We start from the raw sequence: 20,128 nt of genomic DNA, 5'->3' as shown, positions 1-20,128 counted from the left end.
ATTGACAAACTATAACCTAACTATGTTCAATATATATTTACAGCATTTTTTAACATTTGTAATGTTAATTAAATAATACAATTGTTCATAGCTTGTTCATGTTAGTTAACAGTGCAGTACCTAATGTTAACTTATATTTAAAAAATGTACTGGTAGATGTAGAAATTAGCATTAACTAAGATTAATAAATGCTATACATGTATTTTCATTGTAAGTGTATTTTAACGAATGTAGTTTGTTAAAAAATGAAACCTTATTGCAAAGTGTAACAGACGCAAAAGTGTGAGTGTGTGGTCAAACTGCAGGGGTATTGTTGTTTTAACCCCCATCGTTTGCCAGTGGTCACTGCATGCCATCTCTCTCGCTCTCTTTCGCTCTCTCTCTGTGTGTGTGCTTCAAGGTTTGATGTCCCACAACATGACAGAGAACTTATTGTTAGGAATGCTCAAGTGAAATTAGAGAGCTGTGTTTTTTGCCTGGCTGGTTCTTGCTGGCCTAGTTTGCCACATCAGATCTGTTGTCTAGCCGAAGTGCTGCCGAATAACTGCGGTACAGTTCCGCTCCGCCTTTACCAGTGAAATGCCCATTTGTTTAATTGGCTGCTGCTCAGCAGACAGGCCTGCCACATTGAGCACTGGTGTGTAGGCCAGAGAGGATGGATGTGGCTTGACATGACCTTATTAGCATGCACTTACTGCGCGAGAGTGCACTTACAGCACCGTCGCCTTGGTGATGCAAACAGGCGGATTAGCGCTGCCCAGACATGATCAATTTTCATTTTCTGGTGAGTGCAAGAGACTGCAACTTATGAACCACCATTACGCTTAGGGCTTTCACAAAATTAGCGCAGATTAGCTTTTTGTGCATTAATGTTTACACACGTCAGCTCATATTATTCTATAAACACAGCCCGATATAATGTTAAAATGTGTAAATTGCCTTTATTATTAAATTATTAAAAAAATATTAGCATGGCGAGTGCTGAGGTGACTCTTACCACCAGCGCATACACTGGACGGCTCAGCGGCTAAAATTTCAATGCAGGATTTCTTGATGATCTGGAAAAAGAAGAAAACAGTGCTTGAGTGCTTAAGTACTTAATACACACATACCGTAGCCATTTACAGGAGGAATTGCATTCTGCGACCAAATTCACTCCCAGATGCAAGTTGAACTACTAACTGGTAATGCTGTAACATCACTCTCTGTAACTTCAGCAGCACAATTTTGGATATCTTCCAATTGCAAAATTATATCTTGCAACGTGACTTTATATATATTACAGTGTGGCTTGTATAATCTTGAAATGTGATTTCATAGATAACATTTTATTTCAATAGTCCACTTTATACATTGCATAAAATAAGTAATTTTGCAATCAGTCAGAGTATATTGGCGGTGTGTTGGGGGTGGGGGGTTCTACTGATACAAAGCTTAAAGGGGAGGAGAAAGTAAACTTTTCAGGCATTTCATCTCATGTCAAGTGCATTATAAATAAAATGTATTATTATTATTAGTAGTAGTAGTATTATGTCAGTCTTGAGTACCTATAGAGTAGTATTGCATCCTTAATATATCAGAGAAGTCTTTAGTTATATTATATTTATAAAAGAAAACTACACTGTACTGAGTCTTTGCGGGAAAAAAAAACGAGCGGATGGAGGCATATTGTGTGGGCGGAGCTAAAGAATCATGAGCGCGCGTAGCTAATGGGTTGAGAGCGTCTGAAAGCTGTGACATCCTCACGCATGGAAAAGAAAACGCATGGAAAATCAATCGGATTCAACTATAAAACTATACATATATAATCCAGAATCTGAAATTGAACAGGAGCAGCAGCAACAGCAACAGCAGCACGTCTATATGTGGTAAGTTACTGTAACTGTATTTGCCTAGCGGCTTGTCAATATGTGTGTGTTTACTCATGGTTTATGAGGACATGATTTGGTTTATGGATTATTGTAGGTGACTAAACGTTAGCAGTAGCAAACGCAATGGTTTTGCACGTCAGACTAGTGTTTACATAGAAAAACAATGGAATAGAAGCGCATTTGAATGAAGAAGCACGCTCTTTGGGCTGGTTTTACAATAAACAGACACCTATAGGCGTCAGCTAAACAAATGTATTTAAACACACACCATACATTGTATGCTCCATTGATAAATTATCTATACACGATCGTGTTGTTTACTGATGTGTACTTACGCGACGATAGCCAACAGACATTTGAAGCAGTTTTATTCACTGCCTGCTTCCAAAGCACGACCATGAAACTTTATTGTTGGGACCTCTCCATAAAAAACACAATTATTTGGTGACATTGTTGATTTTGTGAAGTCCTGTGACTGCATCAACCGGCCTTCCTAAAGCCGAGCACGAGCAAAGCACGTTTAGGGGGGTGCTTATGCTCTCCTGCTCTGGTCGCGAGCGTGCCCGTACATGGAAATTCCGCCCCATTCAACGTCACATAGACTCATGCTCGAAAAAAACTTTCCGAAACTTCTCAGAAACTTATTTTTTGAAACTTTGTCCATGTTTAGCATGGGAATCCAAGCGTGCGTCTCAATCAGCTCCCTAGTTCAGTAGTCAGGGCACTGATCAGGGAGTCAGTCCATTGACTTATGTCCTGATCAGTGCCCTGACTACTGAACTAGGGAGCTGATTAAGACGCACCCCAAGTCTTTAACAGTGTAAAAAGCTCAGTATTCATGAAACAGCATTTCATGAATTTTGAAAATAACTTCTGTATTCCGTACACACATGGAGGAATAATGTAGGTGATTCATTTTCTAAAGGACAGAGACAGAGAAACAGAGAGACTTACAGAGTCTATCATTCCTTCAAGGGCCTGGAATCCTCCAATAACAGGGAACACATGCTCTATGGTGTCTGCAATTGTGGCCAGCTAAACAAGCAACACAATGTAGTCAATAAAGGTCAACTGAGCCAGGTTATGGTTAAAATCTGAGGCACAAAAGCAACTCATTGTACAATGGCTTTCTGTTACCTGTGTCTGATTAAAGTCTTTTACACCCACACAGTATACAATGGCTCCCAAAGAACGAGCTCTCTGCGCCTGCACATAGACGGCAAAACGTAGTAAGCTCTATTGCTGAGCAAATGCCACTGTCAATTACACATCTGCCAGAGAACACGCAGCATCCGTTGTGACATCACTGGCTTGTGTACTTGCCTCTTGCTGTGCTGTGACAAACTGATGGTCGTTTAACTCCCCGTCCGTCAGTGCTATGATCACACTGGCTGTCCCTGTGAAATAAACATAATCTCATTAAGGCCAGAATAAAAGTGTGAATGGATTTCATGGTAATTCAGAATGACGCCTACCATAATTTCCATGGTATATCTGCTTATTTGCCTGCAATTTTATGTTTACAGCATTAATACATGAATTTTAATGACAGTAGTAGATTTAAATTTATCCAGTTGTTTCACAAAGAAAAAGATACCTCTTCCAATCCAAGATTCATATATGTATCACCTCCTGGTATTTCTCTCCTCAACATAATTAAGCCTCTGGTAATATCATCTCTGAATTACAAATGTTGGAGGAATGTTATTACAATGCAGGCAAAGAATGTGTATTTGTGTGCAACATTGAAGTTTTTTGGAGGATGGCCTGTCCATCCATAGAGGACCAGGATGTGTGTTTGGAAATACCTGTTCTCCGTGAGACTCATAATTGTGGTTCCACGAGTTGAGAAGACAATGAAGGACATTCGTAACATTGGGCTGTAAAAAAAAAATGAATGAAAAAAAATATTTTTCCATAAAGTATTGCAGGGCAATAGTGCATCGAAGCGAACGCACTTTACCTTATAAATTTCTCTGCAAGATGCTCCACAAATGAGTAAATTTCAATCCAGTGGTTTTTGACACTTCCTGATCTATAATAAAAATCAAACGTGTGTTGAAAAATATCATTCTTTACAGAGTCAGAGGCATCTCTTTTGTGCATTATAATGGCTGCCTTAAACACAATTACATAACACTTAGCACCTTTTCTTATGCTGTTTGAGAGTAGCAGGTCCTTGAGTACTCTATAAAATGCGCACATGCCGCTAATTAATTACAGGCCCCAAAGCACTCCCAACAAGGGCTAATTGCCTTTGTGCCAGATGAATCTGCCTCCTGCTAGCGGAGAGCAACACCCCTTCCTCCTGGAGCCAGCCATTTGAATGGGAACAGATGGCAATGGATGAGTGTAACAGGTTGGGGATGTAAAACAGAGCTGGCATCTACATCAGCATCCAAAAAGGCTCACAGCTCCATCACTGACAGGGGGCCAGGAAGCGTAAAACTGGACATGTGGACCTAGCAACAGTAACAGCAGCAATCAATGCTAATCTGACATCAGTTCTAAACACACCGGCAATTTCATATTATGGCTCCAAAATGCCCCACTTATAAATGTATGAATGGTACAACATTAGATTACAAAATATGAAACCTAGTGCCATTTATTTTAAAGTCCCGCTATTATGCTATTTTAAAGTTTCTTAATTTGTTTTGATGGTGTCCTATAAAAGGTTTACATGCATCAAAGGTAAAAAACAACATTTAAATTTTCTCATAATATACATTGCCTATATAACCAAATGTTTCAATGATTCTCAATTCCCTCTTTTCAGTGAGCCTACTCTGCTCTGATTGGCCAGATGGCCCAGTCTGTTATGATTGGTCTACCGCATATAGCACTAGACAGAAGCTAAACGCCATTACCATAACTGAACTTCAGCTCCAGAGGCTTCCTGCCTGACAAGCCAGACCCACTTCAAGATGTTTGGTCTGGGAACTCACCATTTACAGGGCTCAATCCGAGGGGTGGGATAGACGGTTGTCTTTCAAACTCCTTCTGCACGGCATGCACGCAATTGGATAGAGCTACAATTAACCAGAGCAACGTGAAACGAAACTAGTTGATAGATTAAACTTTCGCTGTATCCATTCAGCAAAACTCTGAACACATCTTCCTTTCTTAAGAATGACTTCAGTGCCGTTCTTTGTTCTTTTCTCAAAGAAAAGCTTAACTCCAAGTCTTTCAGAGTCGCAGCCAAAGCCGATTCGAAAGAACGCCATTCGCCAGCTTCTTCTTTTTTTTTTTTTTTACAAGTAGCATGCAACTCTTATGTTAAGCCCGCCCACCGATTCTATACACAATGTGATTGGCCTGACCAGAGTTTGGTTTTTCCAGCTCAGAAATCTATTGAGAGTTGCTAGATTGCACTCAAGGCAAATCAGATTTGCTGCCACTAGGGTGCGTCTTATTTCTATACTATTCCTAAAGCTCTGTAAAGACAGTAACGATGATGTCGATTTTACCATTACAATCTGAGCATGAATCCGATGATGAAACATTGGAATAACCAGTTATTCAATCTGGACCTTCATCGCAAGGATGACTTGAGCAGGATGTTTCTCAGTGATACATTTTGAGGTACATTTTGAGATGTTGCAAATTCCTCACCATCAACATTATGTGTACAAGTGTACATCCATCAACAAACCGTATATTTCTAATTTATTATCTAACTATATGAATATATACCGTACACATGTGGGAACTGTATAAATAACTGCACACACATTAGCCCAGCACTAACATGAATGACTGATGTAACATTTTGCAAGTTTGCAAAACTAATTTTATCTTTATTTTAAACCTTTATCTTTACTCAGCGTAGTAGGAACAACAGACAATCTGCATTAATGGATACAGATTTAGGTAATAGTGGCTCACAGCTGATTTGCCAAAGTATTTCAGTAAGATGGTAATAACGTGAGTTAGCCGGAAAGTTACACAATATAAAACACAAAACTACATATTTTGAACACTTGGTAGAAAATATATTATACATCAATAATTACTCATATTTCTGAGGAGCAGGTTGGTCCTAATAAACTGGGTACTGAGCCATCTTTCAAGATCAAGAGTTTTGTGAATCCTACATTGAATTTGAGGAGCAGTCGTCAGTTTGTGGACGGGTCAAGTTGTTCACAGGCGGCCAATATACAACATGCAACCATTATGCAAATGTATTTTCTAGTGATGTAGAACCGTCATGCAGTGAGATTCTAATTACAAACGACTCGTAAAGGCGGTTCAGAGCTGAATCCTTCTTTTGGGAGACAATAACTATGCATTATGTTTACATTCATAAACAGCTATATTACACACTGCATGGAATGGAATATTTGAAAAGAAACTTTAAAGAAACAGTACAGGCACAAAAAGAAAGTTTCTCAAAAAGAAGTTCGTCAGCTATTAAATGATAAAACAAAAGACATGCTGTTCAAAATGTTGACAAAAAGCTTTGGGACACTTTCTGCCTGTCAAATATCCATAGCTTACCTGTGTGAACTGAACTGACTCCATATACGACAGCATCCACTATAAATCACCTTGAGACATGCAGGCCAGTTAAAAAGTAAAGATGCCAAAAAGAAAAGAATGTAGTTCTAATTTCCTCTAATGCCAGATGATTACATATATTCTATATTTTGTTATCTGATGCAAAGACATTCAGACATTTTTAAGTATAGCTCAAGTGTCCGAATACTGTTTGGGGCCACTGAAATAAAAATCATTAAACTGAATACACAGTGGTGGTATGCAGTAGTCTAGAATAACAAGACCGTCCTGGTTTCCTTTGATGCAGTTTAATCTTGGTTTTATCTCTTTTCCTGTGAACTAAGGTCAATCTTCAGCAAACCACTGACTAAGAATATGGTTATATTAGAAACATCTCTTTGCTGTTTTTTTTTTTTTTTTTAAAAGAACCCTAAATTAAAGTTACATATAGTGACATAAAACTAAATCGCGTTCCACTGATGATGAAAGCTAGGATGAAAGCTTCTTTTCTTTCCAAAAACTCTCTGAACCAATAGCCTGATATTTACAATTAGTGTAGGGTCACTGAGTGGCATTTAAGGCCTCAAAAATTCAGCCCAAAAACCATTCAGCTGATTAAAAGTGTAGAAGTGTGGCAAAAGCTTGATGATGCATGCAATCCCTTAGGCCTCTAAGGGCATTCAGAAAACTTCACAAACAGAAGAGCAAACTGTGAAGTGTAACTAATATGCATTTGCACTCTAAACTGTGCAACAAAGATAAAAGTTGGAAGAACTGATTAATTTTTTTTGTATTGACTTAAATTCTGTTATTCCTGAATTTAAACTGGAATTCCTTCAGATTTCACACAGATGTCACTAGATGAATAAAATTATTGTATAAACTGTACAGACATTGCAACATTGCTCTTAAGCCTTCAGTTCAAATTTGACCAGATTGCCAGAAAAACATTTCGTATAACCGTCTTCCAACATGCTCCAGCATGTTTAAGCTTGTTTGGGTAGGCCTATTCAATGGGCTAAAGTATGAGTGGGATGCCTCCTCATTTACTCGCAGCTCATAACACTTAAATATTAAGAGCTATTTGCATTATGCAAACATAACGTTAACAACTGGATACAATAGTAAGTTGCAAGAAAAAAACTGCCTTTTAATCTTGACATAATTGGCTACTTAACTATGTATTTGTATTATATTTGTATAATAGTGCACGCTATTATATCATGATGACGTATTTCTTTGCCTTTTATAATCGTGATAATGATGCACAAATGCGCATGTGAACTGTACCAGGTGAGAGAAAATCATGCTTGTTAAAGCATCGCCCGAGGCAAAGAGTCCTGTCCTCCTGCTGCCTAAAGCCCTTTGACAACAGATATTTTTTTAAGAATTCACAATCAGGAAAATCATAGGCAACACTGCATGTTAATTCTGTAGAGACCGTGAATGGTTAATTGTTGGTTAATTTATGGTTTGGAATTTTGTTCGAACTTCATGTCAGTTCAATGAGACAGTGTTCTCTATATGCATCCTGCCACGATCTCCTTTGGGAATTGCTCTAATATCTCGCCAGACGTTTCCTGCTAGTAGTATCTATACATATATACCTAGAAAATTGTATGAATTAAAAAATATCAAAAACTTGTTTGGATATCAACGCATTTGGATCAATTCAGCTCTGTTATTCAGCTGTCTAAACCAATAACCATTGTTATAATGGCCACGCGCGTCAGGCGCGTCGCGCAGCAGTGCGCGGTGAGAAGAGAATAATATGCCATAAATACGAAGGCCACTTACTTGTCTAGGACAAAATACAAGTCGAAAGCACCTTGACAAGACCTCTTCTCCTTCTCAAAATAAGGCTCAGCGTTTCCAGTATGAAGACTGGGCATCACAATGACTAAAATACCCACAAGAAGAATCAGTGAACGTGCCATTTCATCAGTTGAATCTATCCAGAAGCACCGGGATAAATTTGCATTTCATATTACTCTTGCAGAAAATGAAAACTACTATTTTCCATGAAATGTATTGAATGTCTTGTCACTGTGTTATATATTCCGCAGTCATCTGAGTCCGCTTCCAAAACATAGAAAGCTCCTCCTCAAGGAGAAATGCTTGGAGGAGCGACCACAGACCGGACAGCGAGCAGGCAGCCAACAGCTACTGAAACTTCCTCTTTCCGGGAGAGGGAGGCTTTAATTTCTTAAACGCTATTTTATATCATGTTATTCGAACCACTCAAACATCATGTAATTAATATTTTGAAATTATACCATATAATACTAATAATAATACTAAAATAATAGGCTAAACCATGTTGAATTGAGTAAGAACTGTTAAAAATTAGGAACACAAGAAAACACTAGGTTGTTTTAAAATCACCCTAAGATACAGAAAAGTTTCCATAATTGGACAATCACCACAAAATCTAACAGTTGGATATTGATTCTACATTGGCTACTTGTTATGTCTCTGGGATAATAACTCAGAGACCATTTTTACATACTGAACATATCTTTTGTGGTAGGCTATTCTTTACAATCTAACGGTCTGACTTCTGTCATTGATTACCCTCGCTTCTAATTTACACGCCTTCAAAGCTGGTGGAGCACCAATCAAAATGCCACCTTTGGGGGGAAATTAGGCGCATCAGCTCCGCGTCCTCAGCGTGGATAAGTGCGTGACTGCGCAGCGCGAGAGACAGTCAAGAGACTGTCAGGATAAGGAGACAGTCGTGATCGCGGGCTCTGGGTGGATCATTTCAAAAATCGCGTCTCCTTGGCTTGTGCACCTGCTCCTGCTTGGGGTAAACTGCAATTTTATTGCATGTCATTGTAAGATTTTACATTTTATATAAAAATGTTTTGCTTTATACGAATTTAAACGTCATTGTACATTCTAAAGAATCATCAAAACAAAAGTAAAAAATATACAATATCTGATTTATCAATCGAGTGCGCACAGTAGGCTATTGACAGATTTTTTTTTTTAAATATTTCGATCTTTTAGTCGAACTGATTTTCTGTATGTCAACAAATATTATATAAAAATATTATATTTTTCCATTAATTAATTTTAAGCATGAAAGCATTATTTACTCGTCTTCCTATTTTTAATTTATTATTTTAATTCAGATTTTCAGGAATAAAACATGGAGCAGAGTATTATGCCTCGCGCCTTATGGACTAATGACAGCAAATTTCTCCATCACCACGTCGCGGATTTCTTCACTAGTGTACAAGTTACGCAGGACATTCCAGCTGGAACATCATTCGGACCATGTGTTCTTCATAATAACTTTTATGACACTATAGCATTCATTGCACTGAAGTCCTTTGACAAACGGAATAAATCATATGTATTTCGGGTGAGTATTTAGCATTTACTGCATACACTCACATTTACATTTTTACTCTCAAGATTTGTATTTTTTTCTACACTTTACAATAAATGTTGTTTTGCGCTGTGTTAGTAAATGAAACATGCATAATCCACATATATCATTTGTATAACACAATGCAGTGCAAAATGTCAAATGGTTACTTCTCTTGTAAAAACAAAAAACTAAACTAAAGTTATCATTTGTAAATTTCCTCTAATGGCAAATATGTCTCTCTATCAACAGGTAGACCCTGAGGCGATGAAATGCTCTCCATTTGCAGTTCCTTGGCTAAGGTTAGTACAGGCTGCAGTGAGCGCAGAAGACCAGAATACTGAGGCCTACTTGAAAGGAGGACAGCTGCACTTTCGAACTATTCGTGATGTGAAACAAGGGGAGGAACTGCTTGTTTGGTACGACGAGGAGCTCTCTCATCTTTTGGGGTTCGGAGACCTAAAGACAAAAGCCCTGACAGATGGTGAGCAGCTTTTGAAAAACAAAACACAAAAATACGTTGTTTTTAAATAAAAAAAAATTAATGGTACAAATGCATACATGTGTGCTCAATTAATGGCACAAATGCATGCATTAATGCTCAAAGCATGTTAAACCAGTTAATGTAACATTGTGCATTGTACAATACAAAATGTAATGGAATGTTCACAGGTCAATTTTGTATTTCTATATAATATACAAATGCACAAAAATAACTTTCAACTTCTATTTTTTGTAGGGATTAGATATGTAAAATGGCAAAAAGTATAGTTTGAAATTATATTGCATTATTTCTATAAAGATTAGCAGTATTTTGTGAAATATTAATAATATTTTTTGGGGAAAAAAAACATTTGTCCACCAAAGCAATGGTGTCACCATAATGCAGGAAACCATTTTCTTTTTTGTCACAATGTTGGTTGATAAGCCTTGCTTTTAAGGCATGTCTTACTCAGATAAAATGGATTAACCCCAAATAAACTTCTTATTCATAATTAATAGATAGACAGACAGACAGACAGACAGACAGACAGACAGATAGATAGATAGATAGATAGATAGATAGATAGATAGATAGATAGATAGATAGATAGATAGATATTAAGGTTTTTAAAAATGCAAATGAAGCATCATGGATAAAAAATATTACATTTCTAAGAAATTGCCAGCTGTGTTTACGTAAAGTGGCCTGTTATTGTTATCACCGTGGTCTAACAGCATTTGTTTCTCTTCATATACAGACTACACTTGTACGAGATGCGGCCAGACCTTCAAGAATGAAAACCCTTTCCTTGCCCACTGTCGTTTTTTATGTGCGCAGGAAAAAGTAGATATTTTCCGGCCAACCAGCGAACAGAAACAAGAAGTCAAGCGACAACGAAAAATTATAGATTTTCACAATATTGCAAGAGATCTGGAACACAAAGCTTCTGACGACATACCTCGAAAAAGAAAACACGAGGATTCCTTAAGCCCCAGGAGCAAAAAAACTGTTTTATTGGAGAAAACCAACATCACTAATGACGCCAACAAAGACTATCCGCCTTTTCAGGGTTCGTCAGAATCAACAGACAATTTTTTGACAAGTGAGTCAAAAAGAAGTAAAAACAGCGCATTTATCGACGTTAGAAAACCGTCGAACCCTGAACAGTCATCACGGGATATGATGGCGTCGGACGTAGGCCTACAATCCGACTGCAGCGCGTTCTCGTTTGTTGTACCCAAGAGCGCCCACTCGGAACAGAAGAGCGCGTTCTGTGAACCCAGCAAACGCACCACCACTGAATTTCAGAAACATTCCCCACCAGATTCGGATAATATCACAGACTCTTTCAAAACAAAACCTTCTCTAGGATACAGAAATGTATTGGCTTCACACCTTTTTCACGCCGACTTGCCAGGCACTCATGCAGGTGGAGTGATGTCCGCTCCTCTGGCTTCAGGAGGATCCTTCTATTACGCACCCGAGCATTGGACAAGAGCTATATGTGGCCAGCTGCAGTCTACATCTTCGTTGACACTTCTTCCCCCTACTTTCACTCCATTGAGTGTCTCAGTGCAGAACTGGTGCGCCAAATGCAACCTCTCATTCCGAATGACCTCCGACCTGGTGTTTCACATGAGGTCACATCATAAGAAAGAGTTCGCCGCAGAGGCTCAGGTGAGGCGGAGGAGAGAGGAGAAACTCACCTGCCCCATCTGTCACGAATACTTTCGAGAGCGTCACCACCTCTCGCGTCACATGACATCACATAATTGAAATAAAAATCTCTGGCGCACTTTAATATGCTATTATTGAGATGCATTGACCATAATTTATGCATTTTCTCTATGAAGTACATTTGTAGTATAGGCTGCTATTGGACAGAGGAGATATTTTGTTGTAGCAAATAGCAATACGTTACAAACGGGGTAAAAACTTGAACCTTTCAACCATTTATCATCAGTGTCGTCTTTTTCTCCACCAGTCATGCAATTGGTCGTGCAATTCAGGGTAGCCCTACATCGCCACTACGTGGCTATAGACATGCATAGCATTTCACTTTATAGATAGCTGTACCATTTAGGTGACTAATACTGTTGAATTGCCTGATCATTTTCAACCTAATAGTGCCTTACAAATGTCAGGATGAGTACATGTAAATGCTATTTTAGCACCCACCCCCATGCACCCACAGCATTTTAAGGTTTGCTAACAGCTGACTAAACTAGGCTATTAAAAACTTATAACATTTTTTTGTAAAGAGATTCTATATTTGAAATATCCATCCCTTCATAATGCCAAATTTTTATGTTACAATGTTCTTTTTAGATGTCTACTTCTTTTTAACAATTTTATCAGCACAATGACAAGAAGGATGTATTTATTTAAATATTGTCTTGTTCTTTTTTTGAGATAAGTACATTCAGTGTATTTCATTAAAGATTTTGAACACATTTCCCATGTGTTTGCATCTTATTTTAGCCATCTAGAAATATGGAACATGCGAAGTACAGTTGTGTACACTAACATTTAATAATTTCATTTCAAGAAGCCGGTATTTAGGACATATAGTCAGTTTATATTTACATGTTAATGCATATATCTATTATGTAGTAAATGTCATTGCATATGATAGTCAATCTTCGTTATAAAGCCCTTATTGAAGCACTCTTTTGCCACACATGCACTGACACTGAGTGGTCAGTAGAGTGCACTGTCTATTAAGTCATGGAAGGTCTCATCACTCACAGAATTGCTGTTTTGAGGAAAAATGTGAGGATGGCGTTGTGTTCAGGACAGGTTTATTTTCTCAACATGCACAATGCAAAACTTAGTTTTAGTTTTGAGTTAAAGCCCCCTGCAAGTCTCCTTTCAGGCTAATTACAGGCGTGGATGATAAAGTTCACCAGAAAGTCAACGTTTTGACCTCGCTGCGAAGTTCAAAAGGACACGCGTCTGCATTTAGCTAGAAAATCAAACATTCTGCTCATTCAAGGACGTAAATACTGAACTTCTGAAGACATATTGAATGAAAAGATGTGTATACACTGGCCTAATATTGGTGCAATTAGCAGCCCAGCGGCCGCTCCTGACGGTAATCACTTGAGGAGAGAGTCGTTTCATACACAGAAAATCCTCTGTTCCCTCTAAAGAGCATCTTTCATCGCTGCCATTAATCGATCAGGCCTCATTTGGAAAACTAAATATTGACTTTGGTTTTCAGTAACTGTTGAGTATACATTTTGCTGAAGTCTCTGGTGTCCTATAGCCTGATTTAAATATTAAAGTGATCCCCAGGAAACTAAACATTGCCTAAAGGGGATTCACCGGATAGTTACATTCAGTGTGGCTTTAGTTATTTTATGCTCTCCGTGGGAGACAATTAAAATCTGACACTCAAAACTAGGTGAAAACAACTTTTGAATACAATGGGACGGAACCATCTCGTTAGTTTGTTGTTGTCGAATTTCTATATGCGAATAAAATAGTCACAGGTTGATAAATCTACTGGCCTTCCTATCTAGCCACATGGTTTTCAGAAGGGTTTGTACTATTAGCTGGTAAAACAGCAAGACTAGTTTAAACTTGCTAAGACCAGCCAACTAGGCTGGTTGAAACTATTTTTTTCTGCAAAATCATTTATAAATTCTAATCATTTTATGTGAACGTTTAACGTTTTGAGTGCTCAACAGTATAGTAAAAACATTGATCTACATTTAACTTAATTGAACATTTTGCCAAGTTTTGCCAACCTTTTATACTACACAGAGAAGCCCTTCAACACACATTGTTATGCAGAGGAAAGACACAGCAGACAGTAATTGGGTTCTGTTCTGTGAGAACACGCTTCTCGTTTTCATTCACAGGCTAGTGGGATTAAAAGGGTTTACATCAATTTAGTTTGAGCCGGGTGACATCATCTGTTGAAGTAAGAGTTGAAACTTCCTGCACTTTGAGACCTGATGCTCTTGAAGTGGGTTGAAGGTGGGAACTGGGGGTTAGAGATGTCTTTGATGTCCAGGTGAAGAAATGATGTGCCAAGCAGGTTTCTGATGTCAAATACATTATTTTTCTTTTATTCGTTTTCTTAGTTTTATACAGAATAGGAACACATTTAATGCTGGAAAATGCATTTATGCAGCAGAAAATACACATGGGTGGTTTAACATACTCATATTTTATTCTACTTATAAGGCTAGTTGTCATAATTTAAAACACACATTTACAAAAATACATTCTCTAAAATATAATATATTGAATCCAAATGAACAATTGTTTATACACACTGACACATTTGGCCCAAATTCTCCTGGCGTATGGCACCACACCAAGATCATCAAACATGTCTGAATAAGGAAAAAGGAACCTTGTGTAACGTCTCTTAAAGTAACACAAATGCACAGGAAAACTAATCAGCATTAGCTATCAGTGACCTTAGTGATTACCAACACCACCAAAATGTAATTGTTAAAATGTTCCTTAGTTTTCTACCAAAACTAACTTTTGAATATAAAAAATAAGTTCTGATTAATAACTATGAGACTGCTTTGCAGTCATGCTAACTGTTTGATGTGAATGCTTGATGAAAAAGATTAAAGGGTTCACATTTTTCACATGTAGGCTTCATCATGTATGATTTTAAATGACCCAAATATCAAGTTACACTTACATTTTTAATATACACCAAGACGTTAACTTAACCTGCCACTACATCCAACATTTGTCTCAATAATAGAATAATTATTTATTCTAATTTGTTTTCCAATGTAATTCAACAGTTCTGCAAAAAGAAAGGGTTTATGTTATATTCAGTATACAAAACCTTATTGTACATCCAGCAATCTACAAGCATAAGTCCAACAGCCATGGAGTTGAAAAACTTACAATTTAAGCAATAAGAGTAAGTGCTCATGTTACTCATCTAGTACAATGAAAAACGTTTACGACAGATCCCTCGTGAATAAAACAGAGGAAATTGGAAATGTCACAGATAAGCATTCATAAAACATGAAATGCAGTCCGTAAAAATGTGTGCACTTTCTAACATGTGCAAACTAAAGACAATATGCCTCTTCAAGTTCGTGTGTCAAAACCACAACAATGCCCATTTGTCTTTTTTTCCTCCGAGCAGGAAGTCTATCTACAAGCGCATGTCTCCACAGACATGTTGGGGTAGATCTTCAATACGATGTTTTTGCTCTCATCCAGAAACAGTACACTGAGTGGCTTCATCTTCTCGGGGACGCAGCAGGGCTCTGGGATACCTGGAATTATCCCAACAGCCTTGACTATGCTCTGGATGGTTGCATGGTTGGAGGGGCGGACCACCTGAAAAGGGTAGAAAAGAGAGGATAATGAGGAATGGTAGCGTTTAGATATGCAACTTTTGTTTTGCTTTTTTCAATGGAGCAGAGGAAATTATGTCTTACAACACCCTTCTATTATTCAGAACAGAGGAACTTTAAAACTGGCTCATTTCAAAAGAAAATGTGTCCAAAATGTGCTTAAAACCCCCATTAAGCGTACAACTATTTGACTGTAATTGCACATAAAGATGGTGTGCTTAGTTGCGCTGGAACTGAAAATTTTTCTGAAGGGATTCTTTGTTTAAAATCTCTGGCCAGAGAGGCTGTATTAACCATAGTCATTTTTAAATATTTCAACATGTCTAAACGATTCACATTCGCATACGCAGATTCTCGCCATGAGGGTCTCTGACCTTTGGAATGGGGAATTCACATGTTCCTGCACAGTAGAAGGCATCGAAAGACTTGGGAGACAAGATCCATTCGTTCCACCCGATATCTGCAAAGTCCACCTTCAGGTACCTCCTGGAACAGCTGCGAGGTTCTTTCCACTGTCTCCTCCGGGCCTTCTTCATGGTTTTCTCATCAAACCGGAGAACCTGAGACTTGCCGTATCCATCAGCGTGCTCCTGGCCTTTCTTCCGACGTTCTTTTTTGAAGGGCTTTGGCTTGAGCGCAAAGTAAGCACTTTCCCACATATCGTGCTGTTTGAAGCTGTTGTACTCTACCTCCGGGAGCTCGTTGTTCTCGATGGGATCAGGGAAGTCTGATTCCAGTTCCCGCTTCACACGTATGTCAGGTGAAAAGTCTGGAGATTGAGTTGGCTGCAGGTCTGCAATGAAAGGGTCATATCTCTGTAGACTCACAGCCACACTGTTGGGCTCTGAAATGGCCAAGTCATTAGCATAAACCAGCAAGTATGGAAGACTGGAAGGTGAGTGCTGGTCATGATACCTTTGATATTGCTCCCCATAGTCAAACTCCACAGTGATCAAAAGGTAATTCTTATCTCGGGCCTCCTTTATAATGACAGACACATCCTTGCTCTGCCAGGTCCCACGTCTGTGAGGAACTACGGTGATGTTCCCGAGCAGTGATCCTGGGGCTGAGCTGAAGGAGGGAGTCCGGAAAAGAAGACGGCCAGAGGGTAGCAGCTGGACGTTCGGGATGCGACAAGAGGGGTTCTTGAATCGCTTGCAGAACCAGGACCTCTGGCGTGGCCGTTTGTCAAAAAAGTAGTGAAACGTAGATGTGAGAATCACCTCGGAGCCCTGAAGGGAAGTAAGATTCAGCCAGTACGAGGCCCTCTGCTCCACATTCTCTGCAAAGATACGAGAGAAACTGCTGAGTTACATATTAATTATGAATATGGGCTCAAACAACAGGCTTTTTGTTCTGTGCATGGGGTTGAAGAAAGCACAAGGAAGTGAGGAGACATGTTACTCCTAGAGCAGACATATGGAAATGTTTATTTAGGTTCCCTTAAGAGTCAGAACCTGCAACAATGTCAGCCTTTTAATCCGCACTGATTAAATGCTTTAGCAGACTGCAGAAAAAAAAGGCTGTATTGTTTCGTGAGAGTGAAACAAATATATTATTTTAATGTTCTGATTTAAACAGAGGTTTTCAAACTAAGTCTCATTTACAAAAAGTTCACAAAACGTGTCGATCGTCTGCGTGCATGGTTCCTCAATAGTTCCGATTATCTCACGGTACATCTACAAAGCATATCCAGTCATTATTTATCACTTGACTATAGATTTAGACAGTACAAATATATAGGTTAGCACAAATGTGCTTGGGGTGTAACAAGACATTTACGTTGCCCGAGACAAACCTCAACAGAGTCGAAAATTACTGACAGATAGCCTACCCCCCTTCCCAGAAAGTCATTAGCGTAGGCTATTTCTTATGTCATTTTAAAGGAAACAAAAATCAAGCCACAATTAATCGAATCGTAATAATTGAACATATTGTTTTATAGCCTATAAATATCCTGTTAACATCATATAGTGGCAGCACGCGTTTGCATCATACTTTTTTACATAGAACTTTTTAAAAAAATGACATAGGTTACTTACCAGGTTTTGCTTTAAAACTTCTTACAGTATTTCCGTCTTTGACTCGGTTAGGTTCAATGTTGTACTTCTCATACAGTTTAAACATATGCTGCGAGAGCGCATCTGTGGCCACGAGCGCGTCTGTCGTGCTGTCGCGCGCACTTCTCCAAACAGCTTCAGATGCGCCAGGTTCGGATCTAGCCCAAAGCAGTAACAGGTGCGTCAAAAAGACACATTTACAAGTCATGTTGCAAAGAAAGAAAGGGGTTTCAAGACGATCGAAAGCCGTGTAGATCAAAAATGCGATTAGCACATATTATTAAAGAATTCCAGTATGAGGTTTTCCAATGGCGCTGTTTGGATAGCAGCTGCTTTTCTCGCCTTTTAACGCAGTGCAGAGAGGAAGTGGTTTCAGAAGTTCTATCAGTCTCGTGCATAACCTGTGATACATCACTTATTTCTTCTGACCGCCACAATCCACGGGAGCAGGCATAAGCGGAGTGAGGTGCTGACGTATCCGCCCACCAGCCAACGGGAGCCGCTGCTACATTACACCCGATCCAGCGGGAGGCCAACAAGAGGACAATCCAGCAAACATGCACATTCACAGTTTTTTTTTTTTTTTTTTTTTTTTTTTTTTTTTTTTTTTTTTTGGAAATACATTGGAAATTGCTAGTTGTTGTAGTGATTTTTTTTATCATACCCTCAAAGAAGCCTTTTCACCCATTCCAAATGATTTTTAAATTGATTATATTATTTTATAAAAACAGACTGCTGCTGGTTTGCATTTTGTAAAAGCTTGATGAAAAATATTAGGCTTCACATTTCATATAGTCTTTCAGTGACCCAAATATAAAGTTTCTTAGATTTTAACTCAAACGGGTCATTCAAACATTCATCATAACAGTAAAACATCTTTGTCATAATTTACTAACTGACTCAATAGTCCTACCAAAATGAGTGGTTTATGTTGTATTCAATGTCACACAACTTTTGTTGCATTCATCCAGTAATCTGCAACCATAAATATGAGTTCAACAGCCATTTAAGTCTTGGTGATGACAACAAAGTTGACATGTTATGATAATGTGAGCATAAGAGCTCATGTTACTCATCTAGTACAATAATAATAAAAAAAAGGTTTATAGATTCCTCAATGGAAACAAGGGAAAGGAAAACTGAGTGTTGAATTATGCAGTCTAAAGCATAATGTTAATACGCATTTGTTTTCGAACTATAAAGCAGTAGATATTATAAAAAAGTGTGAATGCGGTAATCTGAAAGGGTTTGGAGTATTTGTGAGTGCCTTTGCTTGATTTCATTATAGTGATTTCATTCAGTACATGAAGCACACTGGGGGAACAGCCCTGTCACCTCTGTGTTTTGTGTGGAGTGTCTGCAGTGCCGTTGCCAACAATGCTGGTTCTGTGAAAGCCCGGAGCTCCAGTGGAGAGACCATAACAAGCCCGGCCGTTTGGGTCATTGCGTGCCATTAAACACCTCCTGTGGCCCCTGGGGACCCTACTGGAGACCCCTTTTTTACTTCACACTTGAATGTGTCTTAAATCTGCATTAAAAATCTGACGTTCCTGCCCACTAGGACACTGTTACTGAGCGAATCACGGGATAAATCGAGAAGGAGGGGAGATACCTCTGCTCTGCTTTGTTTCCAGCCCTCTTTTTATTGTCCGACTGTGGGAAGGCGAAGCCATTAAGCTTCAGAATCCTACACCGCTTTTAAAAGTGAATAAAAAACAGAACAAGGGAGGAAGAATTCAAATTAACTCTGGTTCACAGAGACCTTTGATTCTTCAATATGACTGCATCACTTGCTCTCTATAGCACCTAGGAGAGACCTATTCCGTCTCAGATCCTGCTGGGTCTAGATACTGAGAATTATTTTTTAATTAACAAGCTAACTACGGAATGATGCTAATAAAGCACAAGGTCTTGTGTAAAGACTTGTCTCTCCTGGACAAATTCCCTTAATTTGTTTGTCCCTTATTTCAAAATAGCTAGTAGTCCTGAGGCCTTTTTAAACACACTATTATTTTTCTTGCCTCCTCCCTTCCCTTCCATTCATGAGCTTTATATGGGGCTAGTTGCAAACGAAACACATCATTCATTGTTTGGAACTGGTAAAAATGAAGAATTCTGTCAATGAGAGATGTAACAATGCAGAAGGTTTTTTTTTTTTACTGAAAATCGTATTATTTTATTGGTTGGCCTTTTTAAAAATGATGTACAGGCATGGTTCAATAAGCAGAGATTTATACAAGGAAACGCTTGTACAATAGACATTTGTACAAAAATGTCTGTGACAAATTCTAATTCTCTTGATGTTTAATCTAACCATATTTATTAACTATTCTTCTGATATTGGGAAAGAAACCACAACTAAAAGGTGTGTTCGTGTTTCACCTTCTATTGCAGGTACATTTTGTTTTCTTTAGTCTGCTGCTTTTTTATTTCGCTCTTTGTGTGAAAAGGACCATTTGTTGCACATTCAAAAATGTTTCACCACAATCTTC

General features: G+C 38.5%; 3 protein-coding genes across 4 annotated transcripts in view; 1 reads left to right on the top strand and 2 right to left on the bottom strand.

Annotated features, from left to right (window-relative positions):
* Window positions 1-8,497, bottom strand: part of antxr1d (ANTXR cell adhesion molecule 1d) — a 29,394-nt gene extending 20,897 nt beyond the window's left edge. Inside the window, exons 1-9 of the mRNA XM_067420645.1 lie at window positions 8,169-8,497; window positions 3,835-3,906; window positions 3,680-3,751; window positions 3,469-3,550; window positions 3,347-3,377; window positions 3,195-3,268; window positions 3,009-3,077; window positions 2,826-2,906; window positions 998-1,058 (exon numbers count right to left, since the gene is read on the bottom strand). Of these exons, the coding sequence (XP_067276746.1) occupies window positions 998-1,058; window positions 2,826-2,906; window positions 3,009-3,077; window positions 3,195-3,268; window positions 3,347-3,377; window positions 3,469-3,550; window positions 3,680-3,751; window positions 3,835-3,906; window positions 8,169-8,308 (682 nt within the window). The 5' untranslated portion in view covers window positions 8,309-8,497. The remainder of the gene's footprint in view (window positions 1-997; window positions 1,059-2,825; window positions 2,907-3,008; window positions 3,078-3,194; window positions 3,269-3,346; window positions 3,378-3,468; window positions 3,551-3,679; window positions 3,752-3,834; window positions 3,907-8,168) is intronic.
* A 555-nt stretch (window positions 8,498-9,052) lies between these two features.
* On the top strand, window positions 9,053-12,600 carry znf488 (zinc finger protein 488). Of its 2 annotated transcripts, XM_067421353.1 has the most exons (4): window positions 9,053-9,180; window positions 9,509-9,741; window positions 10,000-10,231; window positions 10,989-12,600. In XM_067421353.1, exons 2-4 carry the CDS (start codon window positions 9,526-9,528, stop codon window positions 12,005-12,007), a joined length of 1,467 nt encoding a protein of 488 aa, XP_067277454.1. In that variant the 5' UTR covers window positions 9,053-9,180; window positions 9,509-9,525; the 3' UTR covers window positions 12,008-12,600. The 2 variants fall into 2 exon arrangements, with proteins under 2 accessions (XP_067277454.1, XP_067277455.1); XM_067421354.1 differs by lacking the exon at window positions 9,053-9,180 and having other exon boundaries at window positions 9,657-9,741; window positions 10,004-10,231.
* A 1,720-nt stretch (window positions 12,601-14,320) lies between these two features.
* Window positions 14,321-18,149, bottom strand: gdf10a (growth differentiation factor 10a). Its single transcript, XM_067421079.1, has 3 exons — window positions 17,619-18,149; window positions 15,951-16,858; window positions 14,321-15,559 (listed from the first exon to the last, which is right to left on the bottom strand). Exons 1-3 carry the CDS (start codon window positions 17,842-17,844, stop codon window positions 15,368-15,370), a joined length of 1,326 nt encoding a protein of 441 aa, XP_067277180.1. The 5' UTR covers window positions 17,845-18,149; the 3' UTR covers window positions 14,321-15,367.
* Window positions 18,150-20,128: the final 1,979 nt, after the last annotated feature.

The sequence above is a fragment of the Pseudorasbora parva genome, chromosome 17 (assembly GCF_024679245.1).
Source record: "Pseudorasbora parva isolate DD20220531a chromosome 17, ASM2467924v1, whole genome shotgun sequence".
Taxonomy (NCBI): Eukaryota; Metazoa; Chordata; class Actinopteri; order Cypriniformes; family Gobionidae; genus Pseudorasbora; species Pseudorasbora parva.
This window is presented reverse-complemented; position numbering and strand designations above follow the sequence as displayed.